Source organism: Acanthochromis polyacanthus, chromosome 21, assembly GCF_021347895.1.
Source record: "Acanthochromis polyacanthus isolate Apoly-LR-REF ecotype Palm Island chromosome 21, KAUST_Apoly_ChrSc, whole genome shotgun sequence".
NCBI lineage: Eukaryota > Metazoa > Chordata > Actinopteri > Pomacentridae > Acanthochromis > Acanthochromis polyacanthus.
Window position 1 is genome coordinate 4,352,856 of NC_067133.1, and position 18,808 is coordinate 4,371,663.

Genomic DNA, 18,808 nt, shown 5'->3' on the forward strand with positions numbered 1-18,808 from the left:
GACATGTGACAAAGCAGTGGTTTACATTCTGGGAGACAGGCATGATGAATGGCTCTGATCTTTGCTGTGCTGCTGTCTGTCATAGCAATGGAGCCTGTATCATATTACCTTTGTCTGGCTTGGTCATGCTCACAGCTCCAGGAGCACAGCGACAGGATTTCAGCTACAACATTTCACTACAGTCACACTTCTTTGCAAGTCTAGAGTCTAAAATAAATATAACGATTTCCCGTTTGTTGCAGTGCTACATGATAGTGCTGTTGATGAGAGAAAAGGAGCTTGTCAAAACATCATTCCTTGCTGATGCTCAGGAACAAATGGTTTTGAAAAGGGGAAGGAGGAGAAGAAGAAGAAGAAGAAGAAAAGGGGAGGGCAGAGGTTGATGCACAGAGAGCTAAGATGGAAACAAAACGACACAGATGTGAGGAATGGCTCCTTTGTGTTTACAGTGGATTCATACCTGTCCAATGTCACCAACAACACTCTCGGTCCCGTCTATTCTTGGTCTTTTGCACTCCGCCCCGGCCAAGTCGGTGAGGGCAGCGGCTGTCTGAGCGTCAGGTTCCGGGTCTCCACGCTTCATACCCCGGACCACCGCTGGACCCCCGGCCGCGTTCGCGAGGGGTCCGGCCGCTGTATCAATGTCCCTTTCCCGGTCCATTATTCCCCGACTAACGGGTAGCATTATAGATGCAACGTCGGTCGACATTAACATTGGACGGCAGACAGTCGCCAGTCAAAAGTCTTGTTCTGTTTTGGGTTTTTTCTACCTTTGCCTTTTGATTTGTCCACAGCTCGATATTCACAATGGATTTTCCCTATAATACCGGACAGATTCTCATCAATATATAGTAAGCCTCCACTGTTTATTGTCTAACTTAGCTTTAGCTATGCGAGGCAGATCATTGTGACCATGCCAGGATCCAACACAAAGCACATTAAGTACAGCTATCCCAAGAAAAAAAAAAGAGCCAAGCGACGCCAAACACTGACCTATTTTAATAAAGATCACACGTCTGACTCTCGGATGCCTGACGAGCTAATTAGCTAGCTAACATTAGCTAGCCTGCTAGCATTACATTCCGCTAGCTCTCTTTATAAATGTGGCTCGGAGAGCACACTCCCGCTGCCAAGAATAGAAAATGTTGGAAATTAGCTACGCGTAATACTACTCCTTCCTTCAGCGGGGCCGGCCAGTCCTCTCTCCTCTCGCCGCTAAATTGTGTTTGTGCCTCAAAACTCTCCGTGTGGCTCCGAGCAGTCTTCCTTCCCCCTGGATCCTCGGTCCCTTCTTGTCCGATCCCTCGCCGTGCTCTGCTGTGGATGAGTCTTGGCGTGCGGACCTGGCTACCGACGAACACGATTTCCTCTGGTCTGAGTCCCAGTTGGTGTAACTCGTAGTGTCGGAGGGAGCCGAGTGCGCTGATCCGCGGTCAGATCTGTCCGTGAACGCCGGGCTCTGGTAGAGGAGGTGGGCTGCTCTGGGGTCTGCGTTTCCTGCGTGTCCTTCTCCTCCTTTCTCCCAATAACCCACCACCCCCCCCCCCAGCCTCCTCCTCCACACTCACTGCCTTCAAACCAGGCAAGAATCAGTAGGAAGATTACTGCTCAACCATGCATCTGCATAATATAATATATTATAATATAATATAATATAATATATAATATAATATAATATAATATAATATAATCACAGGGATGTTTCACAATTGCTTTAACCCCCATTTTTTTTTAGATTTTTGTAACGTATGTGCATGAATCTGAAAATTTCTATCCTTCAAGACATCTTTAAACAAATTTACACCATAAATACATTTACATTTAAAGTTAATTTGCGTGTTTCTTATACACTCTCCTAATAGTCAGTCGGTTCAAGCATGGGAAATAAAATACAAATTAAAAATGTGAGGGAAAATTTTAAGCAACATGCCAAAAAGAGGAGCTACATTTCACTTTAGGATGCCAGATTTATTTATTTGTTATACATCGTCATATATGTTATACCCACAGACAGAAGGGTTCATACTTTGTTATCTATTATAATTTAAACATACTCACTGTATCAATCTAATTATCTGCATAACTCATATGTGTATTTTTGATCAGGCATATTTACGTCAAAGTCCATCAGAGTCAAACGTCTCAAGCACAAAAATAAAAACACTCAAATAAAGAATAATTCAAAAGCTGGCCCCTGCAGAATCCCAGCTTCAGTTTTTAGAAGGAATGATATGCAGTGCTGTCAGGGTTTTTAATGTTTTTGCGCCCCCTAGTGGGTCTTCAGTAACAGAGCGTCCTCAGGGAAACATCTCCATCTTGACTATTGTGGTCTGTTGTCATATAATTTATATCAATGCAACACTAATATGACTGCTGGTGTCACATAATGGTTTACAGTGGTAAATAACCAAAAGAGGAGGAAAATATCAGAGTGAAATGCTGCGTCATTGTCGTCATACACATGCATACAGTTGTGTATTTGATTAAATTGACTTAAAAATGAACCCAGAGATTTACTGCAACTATTAAATGTACTATTAAATGGCTAACCCTAACTCTTAAACATGTCTTCCCCTTTTACAGTGCAAGAAACATCTCATGGATGAACTGGGACGCATCATCACCGACTTGCAGCCCAGTAACAACCCACAGATCAGCCCTCTTAAGCCGAAGCCATTGTGGCTTTCTCTGCAGCTTCACTTGTTGATTGAATGGCCCTCTTCTTATCTGTTTCTGTAACTCCCAGTCGACTAAGGACTTTGCAGAATGAGGCTCCTGCAAAGTCTCAGCAGCCCACTTCTACAGGCTCATAGGATGTCCTCCAGTCTCTATCTCTGCACTACTCAACCACTTGATGCGTTTCCTGTCATTGGGTTCTTCAGTGTGCTCTTCCCAGGGTACTGTCAGTTCCAGCATGATCATATGTTTTGAGGCCTTAGAGGTGATCTACAATTCTACAATTTCGTTTAGCAGCCATTTTTATTCAAAGTGACGTACATCTGAAAGGAAACACAACACAAGCAAGGATCTAGTCAGGAGAAACCATCCTGGATAAGAGTCATAAAACAAGCTCAAGTGTGATTATAGGACCATGATGTCTAGTACAGGCAGTGCAGACATAATAGTTTTTTTTAATTTTTTGCAGTCTGTCAAGTGCAAAAAGGAGGAGTTGTTTTTTTTTTTTTGTCTTTTCTTAAAGACTTAGAGAAACTCTGCAGATCGAACAGAGTTTGGTAACTCGTTCCTCCACTAGGAAACCACAGAGTAGAAGAGTCTTGCCATGGACCAGCCTTGTTGTGGTGGTTCTATCAGGCACATTTTGTTGGTGAGCGTAGTGAGCAGGTGGGAGTTTAGAACTGAATGAAAGAGTTCAGGTAGGAGATAGCTGTTTTCATTCTGGTTTTGAATGTGAGTGTGAGAGTTTTGAATTTTATGCGGACAGCAACTGGAAACCAGTGAAGCGACTTCAACAGCGGGGTGATGGACTGTTTTTGGTTGGTCAAAAATCAAACATTGCTGCTGCATTCTGGACCATCAAGGGTTTGATCTTCCTGATGTTGTACAGGGCGAATCAACACGGCCGAGCCACAGAGGCCACATGAGCCTTGAAGGTTAGTCAGTCATCAGTCATGACACCCAAGTTTCTGACAGACTTTGTGGGTCTGAGTTGGGTTGTTTCAAGCTGGATGTTAATTTCTTGTTGAATAGAGGGACTGACTGGGATGACAAGGAGCTCAGTTTGGGAGAGGTTGAGTTAAAGGTGGCATTTTTTTCATCCATGCCAAGATTTCTGCAAGGCATGATGAGATCCAGGGGGGAGGGAGGCGACGACAGAAAGAGCTGGGTATCATCAGCATAGCAATGGTTTGAGAAACCATGGGAGTGGGTTGTGTATGGAAGAGGCCTGTTGTTGTTTTTGGCTGTGCCCAGGGTATCTCTCTACAGTTGTAACAAAGGTAACTGCCTTCTTTGGGGCACATTGTTTTTGGTAGCATTGATGGCTGAGACAATTCTCTCAGCAACTGCCTTAAGCACCTGATTGTGACTCCAATGATCGCGGCCATCTTCTAGAGCTTTTGGGCAGCAACTGAGGAGATGTTCTAAAGATCCTCTGCCAGAGCAAAGAAGGCAGGAAGGTGTCTCGGTCTTTCCCCAGACATGGAGGTTTGCTGGGCTTGGCAGGGCATCGTAGACTGCTTGCACAATAAACCGGACATGATGGAAGTCTGCCTGTGTGATGCTCAACCAGGAGAACCTGCTCTGCTTTGTACTCTTCCACCTCGTCCACGCCCCGTGTTGCTGGAGTTCAACCACAATGTTGACTTGCTCTTCCTTCACTCTGCTCAGACCTCTTCCTGGAGTATATTGTGTCTCTCCATGCCCTGGGCCTTTCCGACCTGGGATTTTGGGAAGTAGGCCAAGCCTGCTCTGAAAGTCACCAAGTTGCCAACCAACGCCTTTTGCCTCAGGCATGACTCCGCTACCTCCAATGCCTTCTCCGGCATTTCCTGTCTCTCCGCAAATCAATACTAGCAGATGACACCTTACAGTTCCTGGACTTTAAACATTTACCTAGAATTAATACAGCTGCAAACTATTATCTGCTATGTAGAGATATAGTGAAATGATGGCATTCTTTGCAGAGAATACAGTCACCCTAGCTGGGTGTGTTGCAACCTGAGCCTCTGTCTTCTACATTTTGTTAGCTTGTCCAGTCATGTTTGCATGTTGGTGCACGAGTTGCTCTCTTTGAAACTCCTGGCACATCCCATGCTCATAAACAGACCACAGGTGACCTCCTATACTATGTTGTAAAAAATGTAGTCCACTGGTGCCTAAGTATTTGTATTAGTGTCATTCATTTGTACGCATTTTATTTCAGATAGTGTGAAAGCCTATTTTTCTGTTTTGAGGAGACTCTGGTACACCTTCTCCATCTGTTCTGCTCCACTATTTGTGTCAAATTCCACATGCAGGCTTGCTCTGGTAGTCCACGAGCAGACCACATGTCCACTGTGGTTGACCAGACCATCAAAACAGACACATACAGAGTGGAACAGACACCAGCAGAAGGAAGGTGCAACAGCTTAAGTGCTATGTATGATGGCCATTTATTCTATTTACAGGGCAAAAATGGGATCATAGTTGAGGCTTTTTGTAGGCTCTTGTGTCCACAGCCTTTCTTTGTAAGTGAAAGTGAATGTAAAAGGAAGGGGGAGGTGTAGCTGGCATGGCCATTTGCTTTGATCTGAGATGCTGGTGCTGCTGTGTGGTTCAATATGCTAAATGCTACACAGACAACCTTTAAATGTAATGACTGAGGTAATGTTCCCAGAAGGAGAACATGTCGCCATAATGTGGCTTTATAAAATGATGTAGGTCCCCACAACAACAGTAACACCCGTACACACACGTGTCATAAAACCACTTCACCTGCGTGCCTCAGGACAGATGACTGCTGTCACTTTTGGCCAACTGCCTGTGTTTAATGTGTGTGCTCGTGTGCAGCTGCCAGCGTATTATCTGTGCGATTGTTTTTTTTTTCCCTCTCCGTCGCTGTGGCTCACTTTATCAGCTCCGTCTCTCGCCTGCTACCTCTTCCTCTGCCACCCACTGAACCTGCAATGATGGACGACAGAGAGGTCACATCACTCCACACCGCCGCCTGTTTCACTGACAGATCCTTTGAGAGTCCAGAAGAAATGTTTTCCTCTTATTACAGTCACAGACCTCACCGGTGATCAAGATCTACAACTTAGTATTATAGGAGCATTTCTTTTGTATTGTCACAAGGGATTTTTAAATAAATTTTGCTGCTTATTTTCTCTATCTATCTATCTACACACGTGGACAAAATTGTTGGTCCCCCTCAGTTAAAGAAGGAAAAACCCACAATTCTCACTGAAATCACTTGAAACTCACAAAAGTAACAATAAATAAAAATTTATTGAAAATTAAATAATCAAAAACAGCCATTACTTTTGAATTGTTGATTAACATAATTATTTAAAAAAACAAACTAATGAAACAGGCCTGGACAAAAATGATGGTACCTCTATAAAAGATTGAAAACTATTTGACCAGAGTGACATGATTAACTCAGGTGTGTCATTTAATTGACATCACAGGTGTTTCCAAACTCATAATCAGTCAGTCTGCCTATTTAAAGGGAGACAAGTAGTCACCCTGCTGTTTGGTGAAAAGGTGTGTACCACACTGAACATGGACAACAGAAAGCGAAGGAGAGAATTGTCCCAGGACATCCGAAAAAAAATGATAGACAAACATCTTAAAGGTAAAGGCTATAAGACCATCTCTAAACAGCTTGAAGTTCCTGTGACAACAGTGGCTCATATTATTCAGAAGTTCAAGACCCACGGGACAGTAGCCAACCTCCCTGGACGTGGCCGCAAGAGGAAAATTGATGACAAATTGAAGAGACGGATCGTTGGAATTGTATCCAAAGAGCCCAGAGCAACCTCCAAAGAAATTAAAGGTGAACTCCAAGGCCAAGGTACATCAGTGTCAGATCGCACCATTCGTCGTTGTTTGAGCCAAAGTGGACTTCATGGGAGACGACCAAGGAGGACACCACTGGTGAAAAAAACTCATAAAAAAGCGAGACTGGAATTTGCAAAAATGCATGTTGACAAGCCACAAAGCTTCTGGGAGAATGTCCTTTGGACAGATGAGACCAAACTGGAGCTTTTTGGTAAGGCACATCAACTCTATGTTCATAGACTCAAAAACCAAGCATACGAAGAAAAGAACACTGTCCTTACGGTGAAACATGGAGGAGGCTCAGTAATGTTTTGGGGCTGCTTTGCTGCATCTGGCACAGGGTGTCTTGAAAGTGTGCAAGGTACGATGAAATCTGAAGACTATCAAGGCATTCTGGAGAGAAATGTGCTGCCTAGTGTCAGAAAGCTTGGTCTCAGTCGCAGGTCATGGGTCTTCCAACAGGACAACGATCCAAACACCCAAGAATGGCTGAGAGAAAAGCGTTGGACTATTCTAAAGTGGCCTTCTATGAGCCCAGATCTGAATCCCATTGAACATATGTGGAAGGAGCTGAAACATGCCATTTGGAGAAGACACCCATCAAACCTGAGACAACTGGAGCTGTTTGCTCATGAGGAGTGGGCCAAAATACCTGTTGACAGCTGCAGAATGCTCATTGACAAATACAGAAATCGTTTAATTGCAGTGATTGCCTCAAAAGGTTGTGCAACAAAATATTAAGTTATGGGTACCATCATTTTTGTCCAGCCCTGTTTCATTAGTTTGTTTTTTTAAATAATTATGTTAATCAACAATTCAAAAGTGATGGCTGATTTTGATTATTTAATTTTCAATAAATTTTTATTTATTGTTACTTTTGTGAGTTTCAAGTGATTTCAGTGAGAATTGTGGGTTTTTCCTTCTTTAACTGAGGGGTACCAACAATTTTGTCCACGTGTGTACCTATCTACCTATCAGTGTGTGTGTGAGTCATGGAGAAAGGAGGGGAAATTGGCACTGTGGATTTTTTTTGTCCTTTGTTTCACTTCTTATTCTGCAGGTGGGATTTAAGTTTCATTTCCATAAAATAAATCTGTCCTGCATTCCTCTCACATGCTTTCTGCTCTATAAACGTCTCTTTTACTCTCTCTGATGGCAAGTTGGCAGATTAACACTTTAATATATTTACATTACAGTTTATTTACGTCATAATTTGGCTCTACATGTGTTACTGAATTCCTTTAATATTTGTGCAAAATCACGTTAAAAAGTACGTTCACTGTTGTTTTTATAGCACATTCAAAACAACAGGTAAGTTTTCAACAGAGAAATAAAATAACTTTATTAATGCACTGAAAGGTTTATTGATAAGCCTTTACAACATTACATATAATGCAAATTTACCTAAGTATCTTGAATGTTAAGCTTAACTATAATATTATTTATAATATACATTTGACTGAATAATATAAGTTCTAAAGCTAACACTCAACAATATTTTGTTATTTAGAAATTTATCTGGCTAATGTAAATATTGCGGTTCAGAGTATTATATATTTCACAAGTTTAGCTGACTAATTTCAGTATGAGGGTAAAAATCCTTTAAGATTATATACAATAAAAACTAACCCAGCTAAATTTACTATTAAGTTTGAGATCCTACAATAACGATAATATAAATTTACATGACTAATTAAAAGATTAAGACCTGGCAATAATATATTATATTATTATAATAACAATCTATATAATAATAATGATGATAATAATAATTATTAGTTATTATAGATAGCTAGATAGCTAGATAGATATGTATGTATATATATATATGTATGTATGTGACTAATGGAAATATTAAGGTTAAAACACTTCAATTTTTTTAATTCTAAATTTTTTAAATACTAAGTTTAAGGCCTTGCAATATGATTTCTAATACTAAATCCACCTGACTAATTTTAAAAAATACGGTAAAATTCTGACAATATTTTAATGTCTAAATTGTCTTAAGTTAATTAGATAATAACAAAAATGTCACATATATATAAAATATTAAACTGACTATTATAAATATTAAGGTTAAAATTCAACAATGTTCTAAAACTTTAGAGCCAGCCGAATAATTTATTAAAGAAAATTACCAGATTAATTTAAATATTGCTGTTAAGACAATAAAATATTATTTAATAGATATACTTATCCATATAATTTCAATTTTGGGGTTCAGTCCTTACAAATTTGACCTGAAGACGTTACATATTAAAGGATAGACCCTATAGTATTATATAATTCACATTTTTCTGACTAATATATATATTAAGGTTAAGGTCAGTGTAATATACTGTTGCATGCTACCTGAATCATTTAAAAAATTAACAACCTACACAATAATACAGAAAGCCCAAAGAATCCAAACATTCCCAATGATTAAGCAGGTCAGCGACAACGGATATTTATTCACGTTTCCGTTTAACCGTCTGGCACACCCTGAAGGATTGAGCCATGCGGTTTCCTTAGCTTTCGTTTCTATAAGTTCTCTTTTTACTCTTGATGCGCCTTTTGGAATCTGTTTCTATGTCGGCCCTCGCTTCGTCCTCTCCTCTGCGCATAGGCGGGAAGCGGCGTCACTCACAAATGTAGCCAATGAGAGCGCTGAGCGAGGTCGAGGAGGCGGGGCGTAAGGCAGAGCTGAGGCAAGGCTTTTGGTCTGAGGCAAGAAAGCGGACACCACGCAGATTCATTGAAGCTGTGGAGGTGTCGTTTAGACCCGCTGGAAAACCGTGATCCACGCCGTCTACAGATACAGCTGTTTATTTCTCTTTATAACATATTTATTTTATTGCTGTTGCATTGCTCCAGATTAACGGTGCCGGCGTGTTTAAAATAAATAACACTGACGGGCCTGTTGAGGTGGTGAGATCATCTTTTTTTGGGCACTTTCCTGACTTCATTAGTGCGTAGCTTCACAATACGTTGGACATCATGGCACTGGATGGATGCGGCGTCTTCTGCAAATATATCCTGGTCGTTTTCAACATCATCTTTGCGGTAAGTGACGAATAATGATACCTGAAAGGGGAAAAAAACACGCACAATCCCCTTAATTTGACTATATTATAAGAATAAAGTGAAGACAATAGCGCATGCGTGTTATATCCTGGATGCAAGGATGGTTGGGGAATAGCAACAGCCAGTGTGTGTGCGTGTGCTCGTGTGTGTGGTATGCTGCTCATATTAGGGTATTTTGTTTGCACGAACTTTGTCTTAAATAGTCCTTTGTTGTTTACCTAGCTGTCCCTCTGTTGTTTCTGTTGCGCGCGCGTGCGTGCGTGCGTGCGTGTGTGTGTGTTTGTGGGTTTTTTCCATCCCATGTGGCAACAACAATATGCCACCTGGTAGTTACAATGTGGAAAAAAAAAAACTAACCAGCCAGAAAAGATGTGAAACTCTGTTAGCATAACTGATTTTTGCTTCCTGTGTTGCAGGTGGTTGGCTTGGCCTTCTTTGGGCTCGGGCTGTGGCTGAGGTTCAGCTACAACACCAGGGGAATCTTTGAAATAGAGCAGCTCAACTCGAGTGCATTTGTCATCGGTCGGTGCACCTACTGTATTTGGCACATTTGTCCAGTTTCGCTTTCAAAAATAGAACATATTTTTTACCTTTTCTCCCATCAGGTGTGACTGTGCTGATAGTTCTCGGTGCTGTCATGCTGATTGTGGTGACGTTTGGAGACTACGGTGCCTGCAATGAGAAAAGATGTGCTCTGCAAGTGGTGAGATTTTTTTTTCTCCCCTTTACACAGTATTTTTTTTTCTATTCTATGGCTGCAGACAAATAGTTTCCCTGACTAATAAAATGTACCTAAAAATAGACTCTTGTTTGTCTGAAAAATTGGTGAGGGACTTTCTTGTTGAGTCAAGGACCCACTGTCCTGCATGTTTTAGATGCTTCCCTGCTCCAACACACCTGATTCAAATGATCAGCTCGTCATCAGGCCTCTGCAGAAGCCTGATGACGAGCTGATCATTTGAGTCAGGTGTGTTGGAGCAGGGAAGCATCTAAAACATGCAGGACAGTGGGTCCTGAGGAACAGGGTTGAGAACCACTGATCTAGTGAACCGGGCTCCATTTTCGTTTTTCAAATCTATCTTTTTGGCATCTATATAGCTCAACTGGTTGAGCGGGTGATCCATGAACAGCGGCTAAATTCCCTGATGCAGTAGCCTGGGTTTGATTCCAGCTCACCATCCTTTACTGCAGGTCTTCCTCCCATTCTTCTCCCTGCTTTCCCTGTCTGCCTCTCTACTGACCTATCAAAAAAGATCTGGCTTTTCATCTTGTTTTTTGTACATTTGAAGACATATAATGAGTGAAATAGGCAGTCCAAGGCACGGCTGAAACGCTGGCAGTCTCAAATCACACATTCAGACCTCAAGAGTTTTATAACCAAAGGAACTAGTCCTGCCACTTTGGAGGGTGGGGCTTTAACGATGCGTTATTCCTCAGATTCAGATTTTGATTTCAGTGTGCAAAGATGAATTCCTCCATTATTACAACTTGCCATTATGTACCGTAGAGTAGTTTTACAGTGCTTGAGCAGAGTCGTAGATCAGCTGCTGTGCTCGATGACCAGCTGACCTCCAAGGCTCATGCGGCCTCTGCTGCTTGACCAGGAAGATCAGACCCTTCCTGTCTGAACATAAAGCTCAACTCCTGGTCCAGGCTCTCGTAATATTACGCATCGATTACTGTAACTCCTTACTGGCAAGCCCCCCCCCCCACCCCCACCCCCCCGCACGGTCAAACATTTGCAGATGATCCAGAATGCAGCAGCATGTTTGGTTTTCAACCAGCCAAAAACAACTCGTCACCCACGCTGTTCAAGTCTTAAGTTCCAGTTACTGCCCACATAAAATTCAAAGCAGTGACATTTGCATACAAAACTATAACCAGAACAGCTCCTTTCTACCTGAACTCTCTCTGTCGGGTTTACACACCCTCTGCTCACTACGCTCGACCAACAAAAGGTGCCTGATCCAACCACCACAACAGGGCCAGTCGATAGCTGGACTCTTTTCCTTCAGTGAACACCTTTGCACTTGACAGACTGCAAAAAGAAAACAACAAAACAACAAAAACAACAACAAAAAAAGCCAAACTATTATCACACCTGCCATGGTTTTATAGCTCTTATCCAGGTTTTTATCTCCTGACTAGATCCTTGCTTGTATTGTATCTACTCTCAGAAGAACGTCATTTTGGATAAAAGCATCTGCTAAATGAACTTGTAGATTGTAGATCTGCGCATTCTACAGGAACCAGCAGTGTTGGGTTACAGCTAGACCATTTTAAGACCGAGAGTGGTTAGAATTCAGTGTAACTTGGATGCACAGGTATCATTATGAAGGGAGTTGAAAGTTCCCATACTATGCACATGTACGGGTATATCTTTTCATTTTGGGGATCAACTGGAGTATATTAATGCAATTTAATGTTTGAGAAACACATTATTTTCCTCATTCTGTGCAATGCTGCAGTTCCTCTTTTCAGAAACTTCCGTTTTAGTTCGTGTCTATTTAAAGGCACCACTCCCAGAAAGCCCAGTCTGCTGCGATTGGTCAGCTGACCTGACAAAAGCAGAGAACGATCGGTTATGTATCCATACATCCATTAGTATATTCACAGAGCCATGACAGAAGGGGCTCATTATGCTAATGTGTTACATAGTGATGTGAATAAGTAACGGATGAAAAGCTTGGATAAGGAGCAGCTACTCTTTTCTGTGGGAGAGAAGAACTCCCTTTGGCATCAATCTTCTAACATTCACAAGAAAACCATAACACACAGAAAACAGAATAAAACCTATACTAATTTAAATTAAATTAATGGACAGGACAAGAGAAATGGCAAACTACTGTGATACTGTGACTGACAAACTACCATTCATTTTAAGATAACCTTTACAGCTCTTTCTTGGTTATGTGATCACAGAAACGGCAGTGTAAAAACAACAAGGCATTCATTTTAATATCGCCCCTCTGCATTTTCTTTTTCTCACTTGAAGTGTCAGACAGCTTTCAAACACTGCTCTGGCTCACAGCTAAATAACCAAAGTCTTGTGCTAGCATTCAGGAGAGGCATGGCTTAATTAATGAGTCACCGCCGCTCTCACCCTTTCTCCTTAACGAGGCACCCATAAAATGTCAAACAGTCAAAGATTTATTAGTACACCTGTAGGACTGAGACATGTGTTAATAATGAAAAGGTGACGGTCAGTCAAGGAGACATGGGTTAATTAATCAGTCCTGTCATGTTTAGCAGCAGCTCGAAGGTGAAACATGAAAGCAGGCAGCCCTGTAGGATCTAATACACCAGCTCTTGTCATGTAAAGTCATTGTCACATGCAGTCCCTCTTTAAGTCACTGATTTAATCACTAAAAACTCATCTCTGAGTAGAAGCTTTTCCATTAAAATAATCCATAACTGTCTGAAGATGGCTTTAAAGTACTTATACATCATTACAGCCTCCTGATTTGCTGCAGCTCGAGCACACCAGCTCACATACGATTATGCTTACACACTAAAACTGCTCTCCGCTGCGCTTGTTTGTCTGTGTAGCCCTGTGCTAGACTGGTGACCTGTCCAGGGTGTCCCCAGCCTTCACCCCAAGTCAGCTGCAATAGACTCCAGCAATAGATAATGGATGGACGGATGTTTGAGCTATAAAAAGAATGACACAGAAAGTGTCAACCTGCCAGTTGACAGGATTGATTCCTTATGTGTGAAACCATGAAACCCTGAATCCATGTTTTTGCCACTGGCATCAGTATACTACAGTTTAATGGTGGAATTACCCAGCCATGATGTTGGCTGCTCATTTCACTCATGATATGTCTTCCAGCATAAAAATATTTAAAAAAAACAAAAATACAAACATGTACTTATTAAATGAACACTAACTTAACTGTAAATCAAGTTAAACCATGTTGTTTTTAAGAACAAAAGGTTAAACCAGTGTAAGAAACTGTCATTGTAAGTGTAACTAACAGGCATCTGGTACCGCTCGTTAATTCTTGTGCTCCAGCAGCACGTCGTAACATTTCCCCACAGAAACCAGCAGATACAGTTTCTTAGGATTTGTTCCCACAAAGTAGCAAAACTGTTTCAGTTTCAAGTTGAGAAACCCACACAGCGCTCCAGTGGGAGAATAATGGATGCGAGGGAGGAATGTGGAATGTAAAGAGGTCCTGTCGTTACTCATAGCTGTGACTGCTGAGATCCCCGAAGCTATGGGAGTCCACATTTTTGACTTATGTCTTTATTTGGCACCTAGTTACATCTCATTTTCATTAGTCACAGTTTCTGCCAGTGATATGATTTAGCTTAAAGATTTTAACTTTATCTCATGGTCAAATTTCAGTTTTCTTCCTGGGACCTTTGAAAGATTACTTTCTTTTCTGATTTCCTTTCAGTTCTCCATCCTTCTGGCCTTCCTGGCTACAGGTGAAATCATCGTTGGAGTGCTGGCTTATACCCAGAGAGATGAGGTGAGAGACAATTTTTTTTTAAAAAAAAGAGAGGAGGAGAACAAAAGCATGATGAAAAAATGAATAAAAACATTATAAATATTTGCAACAATTAATTTGTGTTCTAATTTCCATTGTTAAGGTTGGCCTGAGAATTGCAGAGTTCTACACCAGCATGTACACTCTGTATGCGGCCAGTGGAGACCCAGCCATTGCCGTCACGCTCACGTTCATCCACAATGCAGTAAGTGCAAACTATTCCCTTTTTCTGTTACGATTTAAGCAAAGTTTGTCCCAAATGGGGCTGCAGGATATTGGAAAAAAAAAATAACACTGCATTCTCTGAAATAGAATATATTGCAGTATGAAAAAAATGACAACTAAGTTGTATTAAAAAATATGAAAATGACTTTAGATTGAGAAGAACCTTTTGTGGAATACTGGCGAAGAAATCTAAAATAGTTCTTTGTTCCAAATAGTTTCAGGTCTGGCTTTGTGCTTGTGATGCAAACCTTTGTGATATTGATTTAGTTGGTCAACAGATGAGTTGTGTTGCCTCATGTCATGGCAGATATTGCAAAACAAAATGGGCACATCACCCGTTCTTTTTTTTTTTTTTTTTTTGACTAGGGCTGCACCATTATGGCCAAAACGATAGTCATGATTATTTGGATCAATATGAAAATCATTTTAGACAAATTGCGCTTCAACATTAACTAAGCCGAGTATCTGAATGCATCTACTGCAGGTAAAATATAAACTAAATTGTACTCAACATGCCTCACTTGCTTATTGCCCTTAAAGAAAACTGATAATTCGCAAAACGGGAGGAGATGAAAATGTCTTTTGTATTAACAGAGATCACAGCACCATGGCATGATTTCTCTCCAAATTTGTGTTCAACAACAACTTGACCGATACAGTATATTAATGATGTCATATCAAATGTGAAGTATGAAGATTGTTGCTCAATTTATGGCTATCGTTCCTTTTTTCCCTTCCTCTTCCTCTATCTGCTCTGCAGCTTCACTGCTGTGGAGTGACAGGGGTGAAGTTGATCGAGATAGTTAAAGACACCTGTCCCAAACCAGACGGTATCCTGGAGCACTTGGCCATGCCTGTAAGTTGGTACCAAGAAAGTTGGTCTAAATGCTGCCACAGCAAATGGAACTACTCTATTCTGCAAACTACCTGTTTAACTGTGTATTTAGTGCTAACGGTTTCATATTTCTTCCTTTAGAATTGTCCTCTGACCATTGCACAGGTCTTCGACAGTAGGGCACCACTGGTAATGGGCATCTTCATGGGAACTGGAGCTCTTTTGGTAAGAAAATGCTGCACGTTTTTATACTTGGATCCAAAACCAAAGTTTTGCCTGAAATGCTTTGTTAAATTGAGGTGTTTTTCACCCACCCATTTGCATTACTACCCACTAACTCAAAGTACAAGGAGTGATCAAAAAGTTCATATCCTGGTTGTGGTCTGCTGCTTGCATGGAGCGCCACAGTCAGAGTTTAGGTTGCTGCGTGACACTGCGGTAAAAGCAGCAGGACTTGTGCATGCTCAAACAAAAGGAGAGATGAAAACATGACATTCTGTGTCAGTTAGCAGCCAGGATGATTCAATCCTAATGTCAAGGATTATTACTGGTGCAGAGAAGTGCATCTGCAGCTAGCACTGAGAGAAGAAACGGCTGCTTTCACAGTTGAAGAGCCCACGGTTTCCAAAAACAAACTAGGTGCGTGAGGTCAGGCCGTCCAGAAGCAAGCCTGTTGTTTTCTTCAGCTTTCATGTGGGCATGCAGCTTATTCCCCAAGATGGGCTGCCAAGTCAGAGTTAAACGGTCATCTCTTTAGGTGTACGATGGAGAACGTTCAGCACTAATAACCTGAACAGTGCAATGACACGCGAGTCCTCCAATGCGCCATGCAACCAGTCACAGCACGTTGAATGTACAAACGTTTGGGTTTTTGCCATAGCAACCCGACTGTCAATAAATTTCTAACTTTTTCTCAATTCAAGTTTCACCCTTTTTATCCAGTTTGGAAGATTCAGCGCTTGTCATGTTTCCATAACAGGACGTCCAGGGGCACTAGGACTGGTGTGTCATTGCACAAAGAGACTACTTTGATTGGGATTGTGGCCACATTAAAATCAAACATGGTTTCTGAGCCTTCTGATCACCCCTTGTATGTTCCAATTCTTTACTGAAGTGGAACAAAACTCAAATGGTATTGAACCGTGTAAAGACTACAAATGAAGCACGGGTGCAAATTCTACCCACGAAAGGTTCTTTCCTTTGCATTTTTGCTTTATAAAATCATAGTATTTGTTGTTTTTAAAAGTTAGAAAACAGATTGAAATAAAGTAGTAGTATAGATTCACTGCTATGGGAACAAGAAAGGGAAAACGGGGCTTCCTATGTGTTTGTTGACAACTAACTTTGTGTTTTGTTCTTGATGTTTATAAGTTAATGATCATGTTCTAATTGCTATGCCCCCCTTTGTCTCCCTAAATCATCAATATTCCTCTCCTTGTCTTTCTTTTTTGTCATCCTCCCAATCATTGCGCCCCAAAGATCACCGCTCTGATTTGCAGCATAATCCTCCGTTCAAAGATTCGTCAGTCCGTCTCATCTCCTCAGTACATTATCCTGGCTCAGTCCACTCCTGCCCTGGCTGGCCCTCAGCCGTCTCAGCATGAATTTGTCTCCACCTCCTACCCCGTGCAGGATCCAGTCATCTTCACCCCACTCACAATGGCAAACATCCCCGTGGCTCAGACTTAGTGTGCTTTCGTCTGTTGTCTTGCTCACTGTTGTGCCGTCTTGATCTTATCCCACAGTTCTTTGGCATCGAGAATACAAATTTCATCTGCTTCTCTCAGCATAGTCACTGCAGGGTGTCTTCAGCACTCCTTAAAGGAAAAATACGGCTACGACAGCATCACTTTAGCTACTTTATCTATCCAATAGTTAGTGCATTTTTCTCATTGCCAGAGAAAAGTAACTTAAGTGACTTTAGTGACTACATTCTTTTAACAGCCAGCAGGGGGCGACTCTCTGGCTGCAGAAGGAAGTAAGATTGTACAAAAGTCTGACAAAAAGACCCTAATTTTCCCTTCATTTTTTGCTTCTGCTAATATTTTCTTGTTGGGTTTATGGTCTCTAAAGCAAGTTTCAAGATTGTTTGATAACAGCATGATGTTTATTTTGTACATGATGGTCCCATTTAGAATAAAATAGAAGATATAGGAGGGTATGTTCTAGAATGGGGCTATTTGTGATGGACGGACCTTATCATTGTACCTAGTGTCCCCCAGTTCTCCAACCAGATCAACTGCTTGCTCATTATGTCCTGTATATTAATATCTACAGCTAACAGGGTTGGATTGTCCTCCAAGTGCCTACTTATTCGTCACAGATCACGTTGCCCGTTTCAGACCAGCTTTTATGCAGCTCTGTGCAGATTGATGGCAGGGGCTGGGCAGTGTTCATGCCAGCTCAGTCCGTGCCTGGTTTATTCTCCGAGGCGATAAGGAGGAAGCAGGTTGTTCGCTGCACACCTCTTTGTCTCGGCCCACCTTTTTACCTCCCCTCCTCCTTCTGTATGACAGATTACTGCCCTGGTCTGCAGCAGTATCCTCCTGAAACAAATCAAGAAAACCCATCAAGAGGTCACTGCGTACTATGCAACTGTGTACTAAGAAGAGAAGATTACTCTCCTCTGCCTCATCAACAAAGACCACCACTCAACCAGTATGTTAATGTTTACAGATTTTCCTCTGTATGTGAACTACTGCTGATGTTAGTTTTGGAGCCAAAGTTAAGTCAAAATACACTTTGAAATCTTAAAACATGACATTCTGACCTACTGTTAACAAAAGCAGAAACAAATGCTGGCTTTGTTTAGCATAATAACCTCGCAGGCTTGTGTAATCTACAATTAATGAGAATGTTTCAATGGTTCTTTCAGCTGGTAAGACAATGAGACGTACAAACTTCCACATGTTCATTTCACGTTCTAGCTGTTATTTTAACAAGCAGTCGTATGTAGCTTTACACCAGCAGCTATTTTTATGCTCTTGCTTAAGTTTTGTGCCTTTGTTTGCCGTTGCACATAAAAGTGTTAAATATTTACTGAGTGAAAAATGGAAAAGGGATCATTTTCTTTAAAGTCCTTCAACTCTTTCATATGCTGTATTATAGGTGTGGTCAAATTACAGTGTTGACACATTGAATTAAGGTGCCTTGTTTTATCTCCATTCACAGCAGCATTTCAGTACGTCAGGGTGTAATAACTAGATGGTTCGCTTTGGTATGTCGTCTTCCTGTTATGTACCTATTAATATAATGCGACAGCGGTACCGTAATTTTCTGTTGCTGTAGTTTTGTGCAGATTGCATTCCAGTTACAGTCTTGTATTTACGATACTTGTCCAGAGGGCCTGACCAGCAAATTAAAAAATTGTTACAGATATTCTGCAGGCTTCTTAGTCATACGGTTCTGTTTTAACTGGAATGCTTCTGAGCTGTGAAGCGTCATATTTTTCTGGATATGCATGTTTAATACTGAGACCAACTGTAAAGCTAAACCTTTCATTCCTACAATTTTCTGTTTCTGTGACCAACTTCATGTCCTGTTCAAAAAGAAAACTGCTTGAAGTTCTTGTGTTCTTTCTCTATATTACTAACTGTTGCATTGCACTATGTTGTTAAGTTCATAATTTTAGAAATATTCTGTAGAAGGTTGCACTTGTTTCCATAAAACCACAAAAACAAATTGC

The 18,808-nt window shown here is 41.2% G+C and overlaps 2 protein-coding genes across 5 annotated transcripts in view; one reads left to right on the forward strand and one right to left on the reverse strand.

The window, feature by feature from the left end:
• LOC110953124 (RNA binding protein fox-1 homolog 2-like) overlaps positions 1-1,539 on the reverse strand; it is a 68,066-nt gene extending 66,527 nt beyond the window's left edge. For 2 of the 3 annotated variants that reach the window (XM_022196976.2, XM_022196973.2), the window contains exon 1: positions 461-1,538. In XM_022196976.2, the coding sequence (XP_022052668.1) occupies positions 461-715 (255 nt within the window). In that variant the 5' untranslated portion in view covers positions 716-1,538. Of the gene's footprint in view, positions 1-460 lie in introns of all 3 variants that reach the window. The other variant, XM_022196978.2, reaches the window with a different exon arrangement.
• Positions 1,540-9,181: 7,642 nt separating this feature from the next.
• On the forward strand, positions 9,182-18,807 carry zgc:65811 (uncharacterized protein LOC393524 homolog). 2 transcript variants are annotated; one of them, XM_022196979.2, is made up of 8 exons: positions 9,182-9,546; positions 9,984-10,089; positions 10,173-10,270; positions 13,971-14,045; positions 14,167-14,268; positions 15,049-15,144; positions 15,265-15,348; positions 16,603-17,633. In XM_022196979.2, exons 1-8 carry the CDS (start codon positions 9,481-9,483, stop codon positions 16,810-16,812), a joined length of 837 nt encoding a protein of 278 aa, XP_022052671.2. In that variant the 5' UTR covers positions 9,182-9,480; the 3' UTR covers positions 16,813-17,633. The 2 variants fall into 2 exon arrangements, with proteins under 2 accessions (XP_022052671.2, XP_022052672.2); XM_022196980.2 differs by lacking the exon at positions 16,603-17,633 and adding an exon at positions 17,640-18,807 and having other exon boundaries at positions 9,188-9,546.
• The last annotated feature ends 1 nt before the right edge of the window (position 18,808 follows it).

What these genes read in the sequence shown, in the direction of transcription:
- zgc:65811 (XM_022196979.2), top strand. Translation starts at nt 9,481, where the DNA reads ATGGCACTGGATGGATGCGGCGTCTTCTGCAAATATATCCTGGTCGTT. An exon ending in TTTTCAACATCATCTTTGCG is followed by an intron (nt 9,547 to 9,983) that starts GTAAGTGACGAA and finishes CCTGTGTTGCAG; the next exon opens with GTGGTTGGCTTGGCCTTCTT. An exon ending in AAAGATGTGCTCTGCAAGTG is followed by an intron (nt 10,271 to 13,970) that starts GTGAGATTTTTT and finishes ATTTCCTTTCAG; the next exon opens with TTCTCCATCCTTCTGGCCTT.